Source organism: Rhincodon typus, chromosome 5 (genome assembly GCF_021869965.1).
Source record: "Rhincodon typus isolate 14 chromosome 5, sRhiTyp1.1, whole genome shotgun sequence".
NCBI lineage: Eukaryota > Metazoa > Chordata > Chondrichthyes > Orectolobiformes > Rhincodontidae > Rhincodon > Rhincodon typus.
The window spans coordinates 117969330-117989969 of NC_063336.1; the positions used below are offsets into that span (position 1 = coordinate 117969330).

A 20640-nucleotide genomic window follows, 5' to 3' on the forward strand; every position below is an offset into this window, starting at 1 on the left:
AATTTCATCTCAGAGGGTACAGATTATGTTGACATTTTTTATCCCAGAGGGCTGCAGAGGCTGGATCATCAATTATATTCAAGACTGAGATAAGCAGATTTTTAATCAGTAAGGGAATCAAGGGTTATAGAGAAAAGGCAGAAAAATGATTTGAGGATTATCAAATCAGGCATGATCTCACTGAACAGCAAGGCAGTCTCAATGGGCTGAATGGCCCACTTTCTCTGGCCATTCATTCCAAACATGCACCACTCCCTGTGTGAACAAGTTGCCCTTCAGGTCCCTTTTAGATCTTTTTCCTCTCACCTTAAATATATGGCCTCTAGTTTTGGACAGCCCTACTTAGGGGAAAAGACTTTGGCTATTCACCTTATCTTTGCCGCTCATTATTTTATAAATCTCTGTAAGGTCACCCCTCAGCCTCCCATGCTTCACAGAAAATAGTCCCAGTCTCTCCTTATAACTCAAACCCACCAGTCTCGATAACATCCTTGTAAACCTTTTTTACACACTTTCCAGGTTAATAACATCCTTCCTATAGCAGGGCGACCAGAATTGTATGCAGTACTCCAAATGGGGCCTTATCAATATCTTGTACAGCTGTAACATAACGTCCAACTCCTGTACTCAATGTTCTGACCAATGAAGGCAAGCACGCCAAACATCAAATTCACCACCCTAGATCCCTGTAATGCGACCTTCAAGAAGCTATGTACCTGCACCTCTAGATGTCTCTGTTTGACAACACTCTCCAGGGCCCTACCATGCAACTATGCAAGTCCTACCCTGGTTTGTATTACCAAAATGCAACATCGCGCATTTATCCAAATTAAACTTCATCTGCTATTCCTCAGCTCACTGGCCCAGTTGATCAAGATCCCGGTGTACTCTTAGATAACCTTCTTCAATGTCCACTATACCACAAACTTTGGTGTCCATCCACAAACTTACTAACCATGCCTCCTATATTCTCATCCAAATCGTTTATATAAATGACAAACAACAGTAGACCCAGCGATGATCCTTGTGGCACACCACTGGTCACCAGGCCTCCAATCTGAACAAAACTCTCTGCCAGCATCCCCTGTCTCCTACCGTCATCAAGCCAATTGGCTAACTCTCCCTGGATCCCATGTGATGTAACCTTACTAACCAGTCTACCATGCGGAACCTTGTCGAAGGCTTTGCTAAAGTCCATGCAGACAATGTCTACCACTGTGCCTTCATCTATCTTCTTAGTTACCTCTTCAGAAAACTCAATCAAGTTTTGAGACACGATTTCCCATGCACAAAACTATGCTGACTATCCTTAATCAATCCTTGCTTTACGAAATGCATCTAGATCTGTGTCTGAGAATCCCCTCCAACAACTTACCCACCACTGACGTCAGGCACACCTATCTGTAGTTTCCTGGCTTTTTCTTGCAAGCTTTCTTAAAAAAATGTACGACATTAGCCACCCTCCAGTCTTCTGGCACCTCACCTGTGGCTGTCGATGAAACAAATTTCGCTGCTATGGGCCCTCGAATTTCTTCCCTAGCTTCCTAAAAGGTCCTGGAATACACTTGATCAGGTCCCAGGGATTCATCCACCTTTATGTGTTTTAAGATCTTCAGCACCTCCTCTTCTGCAATGTAGACACTTTTCAAGAGTTTCCCCAAATTCCCTGGCTTCTTGACAGTAAATACTGATGCAAAATATTTGCTTAGGATCTAATCCATCTCCTGTGGCTCCACACATTGACGGCCTTGTTGATCTTTAAGCTGCCCTATTCTCTCCTTAGTTACTCTTTTACCCTTAATATACCCGTAGAATCTCTTTGGATTCTGCTTAACCTTATCTGTCACAACTATCTCACATCCCCAGTTTGCCCTTCTGACTTCCCTCTTAAGTGTACTCCTACACCCTCTATACTCCTCAAGGGATTCATATGATTCCACCTGTCTAAACCTAATATACGCCTCCTTCTTTGTCTTGACCAGAGCCTCAATATCTTTAGTCATCCAGTGTTCCCTAATCCTGCAAGCCTTGCCCTTCATACTAACAGGAACATGCTGTACCTGATTTCTCATTATCTCGCTGTTGAAAGCCTCCCACTTGCCAGATGTCCCTTTACCTGTGAATAGCCTCTCCCAATCAACTAATACCGTCAAAATTGGCCTTGCCCCAATTTATAACTTTAAGACCATAAGATATAGGAGCAGAAATTAGGCCACTCAGCCCATTCAGTCTCCTCTGTCATTCAATCATGGCTGATAAGTTTCTCAACCCCATTCTCCAGCTTTCTCCCTGTAACCTTTGATCTCCTTAACAATCAAGAATCTATCTCTGTCTTAAATATACTCAATGACCTGACCTCCACAGCCTTCTGTGGCAATAAATTCCACAGATTCACCACTGTGGCTGAAGACAGTTCTCCTCATCTCCGTTCTAAAGGGTCTTTCCTTTACTCTGAGGCTGTCCCCTTCGGTCCTAGTCTGGCCTGTTAATGGAAACCACTTCTCAATGTCCACTCTGTCCAGGCCATTAAATATTCTGCAAGTTTCAATTAGATCTCCCCTCATCCTTCTAAATTCCATTCAGTATAGAACCAGGGTCCTCAATCGTTCCTCATATGTTAAGCTTTTCATTCCTTTAAGTTGTTGACCAGGCCTATCCTTTTTCTACCTATTTAAAAACTAACAGAATTATGGTCACTGGTCCCAAAGTACTCTCCCAGAACACCTCAGTCATTTGCCCTGCCTTATTTTCCAAGAGGAAGTCGAGTGTTGCCCCTTCTCTTGTAGGGATATCTACAAATTGATTGAGAGTATTTTCTTGAACGCACTTAACAAATTCCTCCCCATCCAAGCATTTAACACTATGGCAGTCCCAATATATTTTTGGGAAGTTAAAATCCTCTACTATTACAATCCTATTATCAGTACAGCTATCAGCCACCTCCCTACATATTTCCTCCTCAATTTCCCACTGACTATTGGGGTGCCTATAGTACCCCCTTCTTATTTCCTGTGCCACCCATACAGCTTCATTGGATGTTTCCCCCAGGAATATCCTTGCTAAGTACAGCTGTGAAGTCTTCCCTAATCAAAAACACCACTTCCCCTCCTTTTTTGCCTCCCCTTTTATCCTTCCTATAGCAGCTGTACCCCAGAACTGGTTAATATTCCTTATTAATTTTATTGTCACTTATTCTTATTTCTTTCTTGAAAGAAGTCTGCCTTTTTATTCCGATCCCGAGCTCTGTTATGCACCTTCAGCAGCAGTTTTGTTTCCCAAATTGAAAAAGCCTAACAAACAACAGGTACAAAAATGTATCTGATAATTGTACAGACTGAAATACATCCCTACCTGCGGCCCCCACCAAGTTACACCAACATGAAGGCAGTAGTCACAGCAGACCTTAGGATCTGCTAGATCTCTGCACTTTTTAAAAGCTTCCAGAAGGGAATTCTCTTTATCTGGTAATGCATAGCCAATTATCGTTGTTGTTCCTCCAACCAGAGCTGCCTATGGAAGAAAAAGATAAAGTTAATATTACGCAGCACTTATTTAGGAAAATAAAACCAATATACAAAATGTATTTAAGATTGACATTTTAAATATGAAAATAAAATGCCCAGTATCAAGAACAAATCCATATATTTAATAACAATAAACTCTAATAGTTATTAATACAGACACCTGAAGATTTAGTTTTCCACTATTGTTTGTTTATAATCTTTCAGATAAGTCTTGAAGAATTTACTTTGCTCATGATCTCCTTGTTGAATTATGAAAAGGAGGAGGATTGGGCATGATGGGCAACATTACTGCCAAACACTGATACATGCTCTTTATTAAAGATTTTGTTTTAACAAAAAAGTTAAATTATCCAGTAATTCAAAGTGAGCAACTATAATATAACATTTTCGCTGTGCTTTGGAAGAAGAACAAGTATATCAATATTTGGCAGCTTTGAAACAAAATATTACATTAGAAAGTAAGTATTAGTCTGTGTTTTTCACTAAACAAACATTAACCAGTATAGCATAACCTCCAAGTTAGGAAGCATGGGTGCAAGTCACAACCGTTCTAGAGGTGTGTAATGATGTCTTTTGACAATTTGGTTAAAAACAAACCTCCTTGTTTTGGTACTATTAAACCTGTATTTGTAAAGGCCATGATTCCATATCCCCTAATAGTCTCATTATTTATGCTGAGAGCTTCCAGTCACCTGCAAATCAACCCCAAATGTGTCTGTGCTCTTGCATTATGTGTAATATTATATCCTTTCATTGATATTGTCTACCGCTATTTTTTCTGATGTGACCTATAAACTATTTCAAAATGACTTACATAAACAAACAAACTAGATGGAAATACAAATCTATGCAAATTTCATGAATTATTCAAGTTTATAACTTTTGAAACTCTCAGAAATTCATCTGTCAAGGAATCAATTAAATTGAAATCATTATTAATTTTTTGCTTATAGAAGTAGTTATTTTGCAGAAAAATCGATAACATTGCTGTATTAATAAACAGCAGTAATTGTAAGGGTTATTCAAAGAACTAGAATAAAAGCCAACATTTTTAATTTTGAGGCAGGAGCTAAATTATTTAAAATGTCCCTTTAAAATATATTTTTACTGACTATCTATTATCTACAAACATTACATCAACTGATTTTCTTGCAATTTTACAAATTTAAATGGTTATGTGCCATCTTGGATGTCTTAGGCAAATTGGCTCTTTATGTGTATCATGATCTAGTGGCCCCAGTTGTAATGGGCTAATGCTATATTAATGTTAGTAGTGAACAAGTCAGATCCCAGACAGGAAACTGGCTGGATAGATTTATTTTTATGCTGCCCGACCTGCTGAGCTTTTCCAGCAGTTTGTATTTTTGTCTGATTTACAGCATCCTCAGTTCTTCTGGATTTTTAAAGTTTTTTAATGTTAGCTACTGAAGTGATATTCTACAAAAGAAGGACAAAATGCTATAATCTTTGTTTTAGTAATAAAAATAAGTTTATTAGTAACAGAAATTAAGATAAACAAGAAAAAAACCTCTATACCCAGATGACAGATTCGAAGATTTTTAAACAGTAAATATGAGATGCTGACATCTTTGGATTCATAAATAAATAAAACAGATTAGAATTTGTCAATAAATTAAACGGATTTGCAACAAACATCGCTGTAAAACTGGAAAGTATTAGACAACAACACACATTTCAAATTAAGATTTGTATTATCAAGACAGTTTTCCTGTTGGACTTCATATAAAAGCTTAATTTGTACCAAGATAAACTGCACAATTAATGAATATTTGTTGTTCTGTCAAACATACTGAAATGCTCAAAGCAGCTTATATACGTACATAGGTTGACAGTCGCCAAAGGCCCCTTCAGCATGATGCTACTCTTCACACCATATTTCCCTTTGGGCCCTACCCAACATTCCTCACTGAACCAATACCAAACAACAGAAGAACTGGGTGTTTATTTGAATGAACTGTGGAACTTGACTGATACAGAGCAGTTTTTAAACTATTCAAGACCAGTCACTGAATTTAAGGTATCTTAGTTGCTGCCATAATACAGTTATTTATGGTGCTCTGAAAATGTAAGGTTTCCTTTTCAACTTTTGAAGTTAAAAAAGCCTAACGTGTTTGTTAATTTTTAAAAAATGCACCGAATAAGGTATTTATGACCTATAGTCCTCAAACCAGATCATAATGTATTTTTTTTTGCTTTTCATTTAAGGATGGACCAAAATGTTGCACAATAATGTATACAATAACTGAAATGATTAACATGTCAATTTCCTGATAATTTTCAATTCTCCTTAAAAAAAGTTTAAATAGCCTTCATTAATGATTAAGATGCTGCACTGTTATTATTTTAGTTTGATCAGACTTTAGTGTACTCTGTATTTGTAGCCATTAGCCATTGGGTGTTAGAATTTAACTGCTTCAATTTTGTCATAGATTAGTATATTATTATTTCTTTAAAACTGTTCACAAAAATGCTAATGAAAAGATTATGGGGACAAAAATAAAGCAATAAAAAGTTTAGCTGCAGCAAATTACTGCATATGCTGGAATCTGTACCAAAAACAACAAATGCTGGAACTCAGTGGGTCAGGCAGCATCCATGGAGAAAGAGCAAGCTAATGTTGAGTCTATATGACTCTTCATCAGAGCTGAAGTTTTGTTCACTGGTTAGTGTTATTGCAGTTGAAGTAAACACCAACTCTGGAAAATAATATGGAATTACAGCTCAGATTGGATGCCGTGCACAATGTCTTTCACTTCAATTTGTAAAATCCCATCATCTCATCGGGCGAGAGTCGTTTACAACGTCTGCCACCCGTCAATCGGCAAAACATTCAGCACCATTTATCGGACAGCTCCCTGAGCTTTATTAGTCTTTTAACAAAATCCAGAATTAGGCCTGCTTTTAAAACAAGAACCAAAGCAGTCATGCGAACGACTTCACAGCTCCTACTGATATTAAATCTTTCCAAAAAAAAATTAGGCGCCAACTAGGAATGGGCATTTGCTTATATAATATAAATTGCCCGAAACGGGGCCTCAAGGGCCGGAGTACTGCATGCAGACCGGCTGCCCGCATTCTAATCCCGCCTCAGGCATAATTGCCGAAAACAGAATAGGGTGGAAATCCCTGAATAAGGTCCCGTCCTCCATCTTTAGAGGGTTTACGAATCAGCAAAATCCAACAAGTGTTATTTCTCTCATTATCGCGCAACTAACTCAACTATCGATGTGAATGAAATATACGCACCTTGTCAGTTACTCAGTGAGCCGTTTCTTCCTGCAGCTATGTGCTGCATTTCCTGTTAACAAAACCCGCGTTTCCTATAAACTAGAACTTATATCTGTCTAATTGTGCAAATACTTCACTATATTTACTGGATCTTGTGTAACACTTATGCCCTGCACATTTCGGTTCTCTTCAAGCCAGTCCTAGAAACAGTTTATTGGATGACGCCCCACGTCATCTCCTGAAAATATGGTAAAAAGTTAAACATTTTAAACTCTAAATTCAAGCACAAGCTGGTAGACTCTCTCAGGTCTGAATCTCTCAGAACCACACTGTGACTGAATCCCTTTTCTACCCATCCATTCCACAAGTCTACATGTTCCATTAGTCTTTACGTGTGATTATACTTCCTGTTAATTCTTATTTCTATATAATCTGAGTACTGCAGATGTAAGAGATCTGAAATGAAAATACAAAAGCTCAGCAGGTCTTGCAATGTTTGTGAAGAGAGAAACAGTTAACACTTTGAGTCTAAGATGACTCATGTTCAGAAGTCTTATCCCTAGTATAAGTCATACATAGATGGGTCTTAGAAATTACACCTCAGTTAATAGGTGTGAAAATAGATAAGTCCCCTGGGCCGGATGGGATTTATCCTAGGATTCTCTGGGAAGCTAGAGAGGAGATTGCAGAGCCTTTGGCTTTGATCTTTATGTCGTCATTGTCTTCAGGAATAGTGCCAGAAGACTGGAGACTAGCAAATGTTGTCCTCTTGTTCAAGAAGGGGAGTAGAGACAACCCTGGTAATTACAGATCAGTGAGTCTTACTTCGGTTGTGGGTAAAGTGTTGGAAAGGAGTATAAGAGATAGGATTTATAATCATCTAGAAAGGAATAATTTGATTAGGGATAGTCAACACGGTTTTGTGAAGGGTAGGTCATGCCTCACAAACCTTATTGAGTTCTTTGAGAAGGTGACCAAACAGGTGGATGAGGGTAAACCGGTTGATGTGGTGTATATGGATTTCAGTAAAGCGTTTGATAAGGTTTCCCATGGTAGGCTATTGCAGAAAATACGGAGGCATGGGATTGAGGGTGATTTAGCGGTTTGGATCAGAAATTGGCTAGCTGTAAGAAGACAGAGGGTGGTGGTTGATGGGAAATGTTCATCCTGGAGTTCAGTTACTCGTGGTGCACCGCAAGGATCTGTTTTGGGGCCACTGCTGTTTGTCATTTTTATAAATGACTTGGATGAGGGCATAGAAGGATGGGTTAGTAAATTTGCAGATGACACCAAAGTTGGTGGAGTTGTGGATAGTGCGGAAGGATGTTGCAGGTTACAGAGGGACATAGATAAGCTGCAGAGGTGGGCTGAGAGGTGGCAAATGGAGTTTAATGCGTAAAAGTGTGAGGTGATTCACTTTGGAAGGAGTAACAGGAATACAGAGTACTGGGCTAATGGTAAGATTCTTGGTAGTGTGGATGAGCAGAGAGATCTCGGTGTCCATGTGCATAGATCACTGAAAGTTGCCACCCAGGTTGATAGCATTGTTAAGAAGGCGTACGGTGTGTTAGGTTTTATTGGTAGAGGGATTGAGTTTCGGAGCCATGAGGTCATGTTGCAGCTGTACAAAACTCTGGTGCGGCCGCACTTGGAGTATTGCGTACAGTTCTGGTCACCGCATTATAGGAAGGATGTGGAAGCATTGGAAAGGGTGCAGAGGAGATTTACCAGGATGTTGCCTGGTATGGAGGGAAGGTCTTATGAGGAAAGGCTGAGGGTCTTGAGGCTGTTTTCGTTAGAGAGAAGAAGGTTAAGAGGTGACTTGATAGGGACATACAAGATGATCAGAGGATTAGATAGGGTGGACAGTGGGAGCCTTTTTCCTTGGATGGTGATGGCTAGCACGAGGGGACATAGCTTTAAATTGAGGGGTGATAGATATAGGACAGATGTCAGAGGTAGGTTCTTTACTCAGAGAGTAGTAAGGGCGTGGAATGCCCTGCCTGCAAAAGTAGTAGACTCGCCAACTTTAAGGGCATTTAAATGGTCATTGGATAAACATATGGATGATAATGGAATAGCTTAGGTTAGATGGGCTTCAGATTGGTTTCACAGGTCGGCGCAACATCGAGGGCCAAAGGGCCTGTACTGCGCTGTAATGTTCTGTGTTCTATTAAATACATTTTCTTTAAAAATTGATATATTAGAGCTGGGCTCATTTTATGAGAGTTCTAGCCTCAGGTTTACATTAGGGGAGGCGATGGCCTCGTGGTATTATTGCTGGACTGTCAATCCAGAGACCCAGATAATGTTCTCAGAACACAGGTTCAAATCCCGCCATGGCAGATGGTAGAATTTGAATCCAGTAAATATCTGGGATTAAAAGTCCAATGATGACTGTGAATCCACTGTTGATTGTTTGGGAAAAACCCATCTAGTTCACTAGTGTCCTTTAGGGAAGGAAACTGCCATCCTGACCTGGCCTACATGTGACTCCAGACCCACAGTAATGTGGTTGACCCTCAACTGCCCTTTGGGCAACTAGAGATGGTCAATAAATGCTGCCTAGTTAGCAACACCCTCATTCTGTGAAAATTTTTTTTAATTTTTTAAAAATTCAAACATTAGTATAACACACAAAAAAAATCTATATATAGTTGCACACAATGCCACTCTGGCACTTTCTGCCTAATTTTTACTACTGTCACTCTACCTGTTCCCAAAATCTTTGGTTTTACTTGCTCACTAAAACTCACCAATAATAGAATTCCATATATCAAAATTAATTTTCAAATAGAAATTTTTTTGATAAACAAACCAGTCTACCAATATTTTTCATTATCCTCCTGAAGGTAGAAACTTGTGTAACTTCCAAAGAAATTCAAATTCAAAATCATACAATGATTAATGACCAGAGATAGTAGGAACTGCAGATGCTGGAGAATCCGAGACAACAAGGTGCAGAGCTGGATGAACACAGCAGGCCAAGCAGCATCATAGGAGCAGAAAGGCTGACGTTTCGGGCCTAGACCCTTCATCAGAAAATGACCAGACACTGATTTGCCGAGGACAAAAATGCTTTATAAACCACTACCTTTCAGAGATAGCTGCAATAAAATACACATACTTTAGAATGTCACAGCTATTAACTGGATCATTGATATGCTGCTAACCATTATGGTTCCTTGAAAACAAAAGTTGAAGCACTGTTTCACATTTCCAGACAATATATGCTGAAATGTACTACACTGTATTAGGACATCAGATTGATAAATAACACACCTATCTTAATTAAGAATACTAACCTTCACCAAAACAAAAATCAACTTATACAAAACCAAGGAGGTGAAATTCTTTCATTTATTTAGTTGTTAACCTTTTCATTTGCTGAAGTATTACCTCCTCTCACAATAGGAGACAGCTGACAGCTGCTTAATTAGCATAATAGAAAGTGACAGTTGGTTAACAAACAACCTGAAACCTTTGAGTGTTCTACTGCAGTGGCGGTGTTCCTACCTCTGGGCCAAAAGGTCTGGGTTAAAGTGTCACCTTAGAATGTGCTGGTCACTAAGCTGTGTCATAATGAGTGAAAACAGGTTATTTGTAAAAGAAAAACCAGAGAGCTGATAAAGTAGTGCAACATTCTCTCATTTACTTACAAATAATTTTTCTTCTCTGCTAGCATCAAACAACATTTCTACAGAGATATTGTTTATCAGTCCATAATCATTTTACTGAAAAGTGACAAATTCCCCCAAATTTTCTACTTGCTTTACCCAGTAAACTAAAAACTACAGGGACAACATGTTTCGCTGCACAATTAACTGGTGCAACATGCCTCAGACTTAACTTGAAGTAATTATTGGAGCACCTGCATCCATAGCTTCGATTTTTTAAACAGCATGTAAAATAAAACAATGGAGCTGCAGATATGCAACAAAATAGCAAAAGCAATCCTTTAAAATCTCTGCTATTATAAGGATCATTATAAATCAGTTATTTATCTGCTGTGAATGAAGAGAGCGGGAGTATCAACTTGTTGCTCTTGGTAAACTTAGCAGCCAGGCAGGGGATGGGAGTGGTGGTAATTATGGCAATCTCTAGCGCAGACAAATCCTTTTTTTGACAGCACGTTTTTAACTCATCCTCATTATACCAACAATTTACCTAATTGGAATCAGCCACTGTCAAGAAATACCGTCAAATAACCAATCCATATCTTTTCACTCTGGGTTTGTACAGACACAGCATGTAATAGAAAGGCATGGGGTGAGGTCCTCATCTGACTTCTCACTAAAAGAAAACAATATCAATCTCAGCTGCCTTGACAAGAAGGGAAAGATCCAAGATCTATTCATCCCTGCATTCCACAGTGATTAGTTTGGAGCAATACTGACTGCGAAGCAGATCAAAGGAAAACAAAATAAAGGTGGTTAGATCTTAACTGCTGTAAATGTGCCCAGTTAGAAATATAATGTTTTAATTCTAAGCTGGAAGCCAAAATAAGTATAATATTTATTCTCGTTCCACTCTTAAAAGATTTTCTTTGATGTCTAGGCCAAGGCAACCGACAACATTATGACATCTGTGCGACTAATACAAAAGGGTAGTGCACTTGTAACATTCAAATAAAAGCAAAATACTGCAGATGCTGGAAATCCAAAATAAAAATATGACATGTTGGAGAAACTCAGGAGGTCTGGTAGCATCTGTATTGAGAGAAATGGAGATATACAGACCTCAAATGTTAACTCTGTTTTTCAGACGGTCTGGCTCTGAGTTTTACCAGCAACGTTTGTTTTTGTTTCAGCTTTCCAGCATCCATGTTTAGGTTAGAATTTCTCTAGCAGTTTATCAGCAAATAAGCAATGTCACTAGTGGAATGAAAACAGTTTTCCAGAATCAGGGAGATGTCACAAACAGAATCTCAGGTGAAAATACAATTCTGTATCAATCTATTGTACTTGAAAGATAAAATATAATGTTATTGACTGATGGGAAATAAGTTTATTGTGATTACAGCCAGTATAGAAACAGACATGAGAAATACATTAACAAAATTATTGATTTTCTATGCCTGAATAAGGCTATTTCCTATTCATCAAACAATTCACAAATTTATTTTAAAAAGCTGGTATTATGGTGCTTGTCTATTCTTATGTGAAAACCGAAGATGAATACCTTTGGCAAGGGGAAAAGTGTGCCTAATCCAGTTCAATTTACTGTTGTACAATACACTTGATTGACCTTACCTTGTTCCCGTCACTACCACGAGTAAGAAGAAAATCAGGAATATATGCTAACATTATACAGCCCAAAAATCTTCCCCATATAACATAAATGCTCTGATAAGCTGAATAAACTTGACAATTTCTTATGCCCACTATCGATCTTTACTGAAATCCTCAGTGACAAAACTGACAGAAACCAGCAATTTAGTAGAGTTTGCACATTTGTGCTCCACTAAATTGCTATAAGGAGTGGAAAAACTCAAAAAAGATCAAGTGTAAACTGTGCATCATGATGATATCATAATCCAATTAAGATGGCACTGCAGTCCTGTTTAGCATTTATTTTACCTTCTGGCAGTCTGTTTCAAAGCAGACATAAAAATATTATGATTTGCTTGGGTAGCCTACAAGACATTTTCATGAATGTTGTTCTATAATATTAATGCCAATGTGCTCAAATCAATACTGTTCCATTAAATGAGGGAATGAGTTGTAAAACATTCTTCCCCAATCACACCCACTTTGAAAAGTAGCATTTGGCTAGGTGAATTTCATGCTCTCGTTGGCAGACAGATCCTGGTCGAGCTACCGAACTGTGACAACATGGTAAAATAAAACAGCTGGCTGATATTTATCCATCTCATATCAGCAAATGCATACTAGATCATTTTGTTGCAAAACATTCTTTTGGGAACACATGAGATTACAACTGAATTGTGCTATTTCTGGCATTTCAATAACTGTACATCCTACAGTTTCTGCCCTCTACCATAAAAAACAATGAACAATCCTGACATTCAACAACATAAACAAGTGACTGGCTAAACAGAGATCTGAAACAAATGTGCTTGATTAAATTGTTTTAAAGTACTTTACCACTTAAAGCACAAAAAACTGAACTGGAAAAGCCCAAATTTACAATTGTTAGATTATTCTAACAAGTAAAAGCTCAAGCCTTGGTTATCTAAATAAAACTTGTTGCCAAGATGAATTTTAAAAAGTCAGAACACTAAAATAGTTAAGATTGGCACAATACTCAGCTCATACTGAACCTGAATGTATGTTTTGCAACAAAATGAACTGGTATGCTTCCTCCATTAGATAACATGAAAATAGTTTTGTTGAGAATTCTTTACCCTCAGGCAAAAATAAGTTGGGACGGGGGAAGAAGTGGAGATCAAACCATGTTGCTATAATAATATCCTGCCATAACACCACAGTCAGTTGTCAATTACTAGAAAATAGAAGGGGCTACATACCATCAGAAATAATTCTGAAAGTCATTGTTAGGATTGCTGATGATTAACATATACAAAATGACTTTGAGCTCATGATAGAGCACCTTCAGTTGAACTCTTCACTGCTTTCTCTAATTATCATTATTAAAAATAAACAGAATCAATATACATCTTTATATGGTAAAACTTGCACAAATCTATCAACATTTTCCCTAATCAGCAATATGAAAACCAACCCACAACTACACAATATATCCTTGGTCATTTATACTCTAGATTAACAGTTGCATACTGATCAGAAATGTAAAGGCTGCTGTTATATACTCGTCTAATTTCCCTGCTACATACTTCACTGGGAAGGTAAATTAGACAAGGTATGTATGGGCTACAAATTTCCAGCCGAAGCTGAATGTCTTACCCACAATTTTGATGCAACAACTTACAATCCTGAACTTACAATCTAATGCTGACTGTTTGAGAGTTGAGTATCAGGACTGCTTGACACACAAATTAAATTGCCATTGTTGAGTGATAAATAATTTAAACACTATGAGTATTTTATCAGATGGGCTTAAGAAGAGCAATGCAGCTCTGCAATTTGCTATGAAAATCTGTACTAATCCTAACAAGTGTGCGTTCTGATAGTTTATCAAAGTTGAATTGTTGGTGTACTTGTGCAAGTTGTACTTTAACAAAAAGAAATTTTAAAAATGCAAAATAACAGCTTATATATACACACTGGATAAACAATATCTCCCAAATAGGACATGAAACAGATACTTGTACATGCTTAGCCTTTATTTTTTGTTTCAATGTTGTCATCACAATCATGTTATTATCTGAAGTTTTTCCTAACATTGTAAACTATTTCAAAGCAAATTAAACTCAAATGGATAATTCTTAATTCATTTCTACTAACAATACGCTGATTCAAAGATCCCAACATTTACTACTAACCAAAAGAAACTGCCCCAGATTAAAATAAAGTGCAACAAATAATGCTCTTCGTCATGATCTTATCCTTCATAAGGAAATCATAGATGCGGATCTGAGCATAACAAATGTCCATCTCACTTCATCCATCTAAAAGTAATGATGGCTTTTAAAAAATCAACAGATGGTGCAAACGAATCGTCATGACGAGTCCATGAGATAAAAGAATGTCTTTGCAGTACAAAAACAAAATGCTCCCCAACTGCCAAACCAAAAACTAGTCGCATAAGTAATGTGACTCTTGACAAACGGTTCCTCATAATTTATAATAGATGCAAAAATCGTTCAAGTTGAAGTTATGCAAACACACAAAAGGTAAGAAGATTGCAGTTATATTAATAGGATGCCAATATAAACGAGCCTTTCCGGAATACAGCTTTGCCTTCCTATGTTCAGCGCTTTACAAACTGTGATCTTTCCCAATCAGGTTTAGACTTCAATCCGAAATCAACAGTGTCAGAGGAGCGGTCTTCGTGAGGAAAGAAACATTGTTCACATCCAGTCTTACTGCATTACATACGTGGCATTCTCACCCCCGTGCACACTTACCCATTGCATACACCTCCCTTCAGCATAGTCATGTTGCTGATCCCTCAATCCACCTGCCTCCCTTCGCTTTCTGCACACCCACAGCTGCCTCTTCTCCCCCCACCCCCCACAACCATCACTGACTGATGAACTGGAGCCGGCTCCACCCAGACCCTGGTGAAATCAACCGCGGGATCCGGCCAACAAAGGGACTGGTGGCTTCGAACGGACAGCCGGCCGCCGAAGGGCCGAGCCGGTGCCTGTGAACCCCCCTGAGTTTGCTGGACCCCATCCCCATCCCCCATTCCCCCGGGGTCCGGCCCCTGTGGCTGGGAGCAGGGCGCTGTGAAGACAATGGCCTCGCGGCCTTACCTTGGTGCCGTGGTAGTAGTCATCCACCGAGGTGGCGTTCATGAAGGTCTCCTGGAAATGGGTGCTGGTGTCGATGCCACCCGGCATGACCAGCTTGCCGGTGGCGTCGATGACTTTGGCCCCGCCGGGGATCATGAGCTCCCGGCCGACCAGCTGCACGACGCCGTTCTCGATGTAGACGTCGGCCTCCTGGGTGCAGTCGTCGTTGACCACCCGGCCCCCCTTGATGAGGGTCCGCAGGGCGCTGGCGCTCGCGTGCATTGTTCTCCGGCAAATCTCTTCCCTCTCCCGCGGTAAATACAAACTGCCCTCAGGCGGTGAGTATTCGGCGGCAGGGTACGCACCGTCTTTCTCACCGAGCCCTCCCCACCGGCCCCGGAGCCTGTCCGTCCTCTCGCCGCCCGCGACCGTTGGCAAGTGCCAGCCCCTGGATCGCGCGATTGTCAGCCCTCAGCCAATCAGAGGGAGGTGGGGGAGACCGGCGGACAGCGCAGCGCGGTGGAGCCTGGGAGTTGTAGTCTCCGCCTCGCCAGCGCTGCCCTCTGGCGGACGGAGGAGCTGCCAGCCAACGGACTCCAACTCCCGGTGCTCCTCGAGTCCCTTTGGCGTGGTCCTGGAATCTAGTCCGGTATCAGGTCCAGCAGCGCCCAGCATTGTTACAAACCCATCCTCACTCTGCTACAATAACGCTGACATTTACTTTGCATGATTGCACAAATCAGCAACGAAATAATGCAAAACTAACAGGAAAAGTTTTATTTTTCCCCTCAATAGTTTAATGCAACTTTAAAGCGAAATATATTCTCCGATGTAATGTATCACCACTCCTCCACGTTGTACACTAACCGATGATTTTCAGTTGTTGACTTCAGCTACTGCTTACAGGTACTCACAGGCAGACATTTTAAAATGTAAACCCTGCTCGCAGGTTATCACGAATAAACCGATGCTTATTCCTCTTTTTGATGTCACTGAAGTGGACTGTCATTTCGAAAAAAAAGATTTAAAAAACCGGAATCGAGCCTCAAAACATTAATGTCTTGGAGATACAGAAATGTGTCATCAATCGTTTCATCTTGGACTGCATAACCTCATATGATTCCTGTCCCAGTTTCCATCGTCAATTCGTCACTGCTGCCTCATCTGTTCAACCCAGCGAGATACGCTCGGTTGCTTCAGTGTCATTCACACAAAACAAGCAACAATGTTCCTTTTTGGATGGGCACGTCTAATGAAGCCACAGATCATACAAAAGAGAGGTGCAACAAATAGCGTTTCCACTCGTCAACTGTGTTCTCTGCTCCCTGGGGTGAATGCCTGACATGGTTTCTTGGGTCAAATACCACTGCCAGTATGATATGGTCCGAGTTCATATAACGTATACCATAAAGATCAGGTTGTTACTGAGACAGATGATTTGAAGTCTATTAACAGCACTATCTATTTACATTGCTGTAATATCACAGAGTTATACACAGTATGGCCTCTGTGTTAATCAGGCTATTGTATATTACAGATCCACAACTTACTGAACATACTGCACTTTTCTCCATTGCACTGAATATGATTGAAAGCTATACGTATACTTTTGCACTGTAATGACATATTTGTGAATCATGCTTTAAAGGCACATTGCCTGTCTGCCTATCCTTTTAAAAAAGTGGGAACCCTTTTTTCCAAGATCATGTACAGGGCTGTTCATAGATACAGGGGGCTGAATTTTATCAGAAATTGGCTAAGTGTGAATATTGTGAGTTTCATGGGGTGTTACACTCCGTGAGCCTCAGTGTTTTGAAGCACAGCCTTTCAGGTTATTAAGCCCTGTACCTAGGGGAAGCCAGCTATGGAGGCAAAACCTACCATTCGGACTGCAACACTGACCTTGTTGTGGAGAAACAAGAAGAAACAGTATGATCTGGCAGAAGTTGCATCAGTAAAAGCCTTGATGCCTATGTGGGCTGAGGATTGAGGGTCCACACAGGCCCCCATGGTTCCTTGGAAGAAGCCAGATGCATAAAAGCTTTGGGCCTCCTGTATCCCCTGGGCAACAGAGGAGATCTTCAGTCGCAACTTCTTCATGTGGAAGCTGTTTGGCATCTTATGGGGATTTCTGCTGTCACTTCTGCTCCTTTTCAATTTCTCTCCTCTTTGTTGCATCGCAGCTATAGCAATGGTAACAGTCGCTATGACTGAACCCATTGGCTACGTTTCCAATAAACCTGGGGAGAAAATAAAAGAAAAAGGTTCTTACTAATGTGGGCGGACAGCATTTTGTATCACTCACAAATGACAGCTTCACACACTCCCCCACAAAGTGGAACACGGACTCCAACAAGGAGCCACAGGATGTAGGTAGGATTCTAAATGAATTCTTTGGGTTAGTATTCACCAGTGAGAGGGATGATATGGCTATCTAAATCAGGGAGAAGGTCTGGGATATAATTAAAGAAATTAACATAGACAGAGACGAGGTTCTGAGTGATCTGGCAGGCTTTAAAGTATTTAAATCTCCAGGTCGAGATGAAATGTATCCCAGGTTAATGCGTGAGAAAAGGGAGGAAATAGCAGGAACACTAGGAAAAAATGATCAATTTCTGTCTGGCCACAGGAGAGGTGCCAGTGGACTTGAGGACAGCCAATTTGGTTCTGTTATTCAAAAAGGGAGAAAGAGATAAGCCTGGAAACTATAGGCCAGTCAATCTAATGTCAGTGGTGGGGAAACTCTTGGAAGCAATTCTGAGGAACAGAATGAATCTGCATTTGGAGAGGCAGGGGTTAATTGGAATGGCTTTGTTAAGGTAAGGTCATGTCTGACCAACTTTTCAAAGATGTGACCAGGTGTGTAGATGAGGGCAACACTTTTGATGCAGTCTACTTGGATTTCAGCAAGATATGCCAAGACAATATATGGCAAGGCATACAAGGCATACAAGTGCTGAAAAATGAGATTGGACTAGTTAGGTGGTCATTTTTGACTGGCATGGACACAATGGGCCAAAAGACATTTTTCTTTTCTGTAGATCTATATGAATGTATGGCTCATACAGTCATAACGCCATTTTGGAGAAAGCCTTGAATTGATTGAACCCTTCTGATTGTAGTTGTGAAGCATATCGGAATCCAAATGTGTTTATGAAGCTAAATTCCATAAGTTATACATTACAGTCAGATTAAATACTGCAAAATCTTTCAATCAATATAATCTTGGGAATCAAAGATTTTTAAAACTTGGTGATGGAAACTAAATTATTCTTTTTTTGTGATCCCTAGTAGTGACATGAATGCTGGTTGACGATCTTTGGAGACTTAATAATGTTTTCATAAAACATCAGGTGAATTCCCTAAACATGGTAAGAATCGGAATTACAAAATTAGTAAAAAGGTTATTTCAAAGGTTACTGAACTGTAGTGCAAAGCAAAAATTAGCTGTAATATCATTGTTTTGAGGTATTTTCACGAATGCTAGAGGCATGTAAGATGCAAAGGAAAATGCAAAATTTAGAAATGTTACTTCATCAGTTCTGAAGTATTATTTGTTCAGCAATAATGTTCCTGTTGTAATAATGGAATTAGATTAAAAGTAGAATTTTTATTGCTGAGTTTAGCTTAAATTGACCTGATTACTATAGACCCAAAGTATAGTTACACTGTTGCATCCCTCAAAACTATAGAGAAAAATCACACATAGACTTACATGCAGAATTCAAATATCTCAGCGTTCGTAATTTAGCAATTATCTTGGCACAGGTGACATAACAGTGGAAGAGTGAAGGAGGAAAAAATTAGAGGTGTATGATTCTGATGAAGACTGACTGGACTTGAAATGTTAACTCTGCTTCTCTCGACACAGATGCTGCCAGAGCCATTGAGTTTCTCCAGCAATTTCCTATTTTTGTTTCAGACTTTCAGCATTCACAGTTCTTTGTTTTGTCAAAGAGTGTGGTACCTGATTTGCATGAAAGTATGATTATTCTACGGCAAAATTCAAACAATAGAATTTGGGATTCATTTTCAGAATTGCAGGGCTTGATAGAAATAAATAAATACTTTTAGAAATTTTTAAATTTTTAATATTTGGAACATTGGCTAATTTGCTCTACCATATTTTGGCAGTAAGTTATATTGCTGCCATTGCTTTCATAAATTCTGCTCCAGAGCACAAGTATTTTGTTGTGGGAATTTCTGAGCAAAGTCCCTACAGGAATTGGGGAATTTTAAGATTAGTTATCTTAATTCACTCATTTATACCTCCTAGTTTGTGCTGTGCATAATCCTGGAAGAAGCCCAGCAGCAAGTCTTCAAATGACACTTTCAACTTGAAAATAATTTTGTAACTGAGAAACTCAAATTAAAGAAAGTCGTCATTATCTCTAGTGTTTCATGCTCTTAGACCTGCCATTGTGGAAGGTGAAAAGGACTTCTTTCATCCACCCAAAGAAATTGGAAGCACAAATTTCATGTTCCAGTCATGGGAATTATGAGACAACAAGGTGCAGAGCTGGATGAACACAGCAGGCCAAGCAGCATCATAGGAGCAGAAAGGCTGACGTTTCGGGCCTAGACCCTTCATCAGAAATGGGGGAGGGGAAGGGGTTTCTGAAATAAATAGGGAGAGAGGGGGAGGTGGATAGAAGATGGATAGAGGAGCCCCTGAGGTTTGTCCGGAGGGAGGAGGGTAACTTCTTCAGGCTAGGCATCCTTAGAAGAGGCTTCGCAGTGGGGTTAAAATTGAATCAGAGATAGTAGGAACTGCAGATGCTGGAATTATGAATTGGGTTGGTGATGTATTCTCGACACCTGACTAGGAGTGTGTAATTGAGATGTTATGCCAAGATTGGTTAATATCTAACAGACCAACTGCATTACAAGTAACAATGTTTAAAGAAGGTTTGCAACAAATGAGGGTACTTTGGCACCATTTTTATGACATAGCTAAAGCATTGAAATTATGTTTCCTCAACTTTAAAATGTTGAAAAGTGAGGTCTTAAAGACCACAAAATATTTTGGACAGGTATGGGTCATGGGGTTTGAAATTACAGCCTGGGAAAGTTGTGAGCAAGTTTAAGGTTTGGCAGGTTGCTTCTCACTGTTGAAACCAATACCAATTTAATCTTACTTTAACCCTGAAAGAAAACTGATGTAGGTGGGAAGTGGTTGTTATAGTTCACAAAGTTTAGCAATATCGTGGACTATTGCACAGAGATTTCAAGGGACTGAAATGTCATATGATGAGGCGTTGCATTTCTATTTAAGTAGATGGCTTTGTAGAAGCCTAATATAATGTAAAACAAAGCAGTATCAATTGCTTTTCACTTGTGGATCTTCAAAATTGATGCCAAAACGTTCTGCATTCATACTAAGGCTTAAACCTTGGTACTGAAAAAAGTAGTATCCTAGATGATGCATGCTCCTTTGTTAGATTATTTTGATGCACAAAGAGAGAGAACTCACCTTGACTTGCCGTTCATAGAAGAGGGCTTAGTCTATTCTAAATCAAACAATTA

At 39.5% G+C, this 20640-nt stretch overlaps 1 protein-coding gene across 1 annotated transcript in view; it reads right to left on the minus strand.

The window, feature by feature from the left end:
- dpysl5b (dihydropyrimidinase like 5b) overlaps positions 1–15540 on the minus strand; it is a 47293-nt gene extending 31753 nt beyond the window's left edge. The window contains exons 1-2 of the mRNA XM_020512635.2: positions 15136–15540; positions 3352–3510 (exon numbers count right to left, since the gene is read on the minus strand). Of these exons, the coding sequence (XP_020368224.1) occupies positions 3352–3510; positions 15136–15396 (420 nt within the window). The 5' untranslated portion in view covers positions 15397–15540. The remainder of the gene's footprint in view (positions 1–3351; positions 3511–15135) is intronic.
- Positions 15541–20640: the final 5100 nt, after the last annotated feature.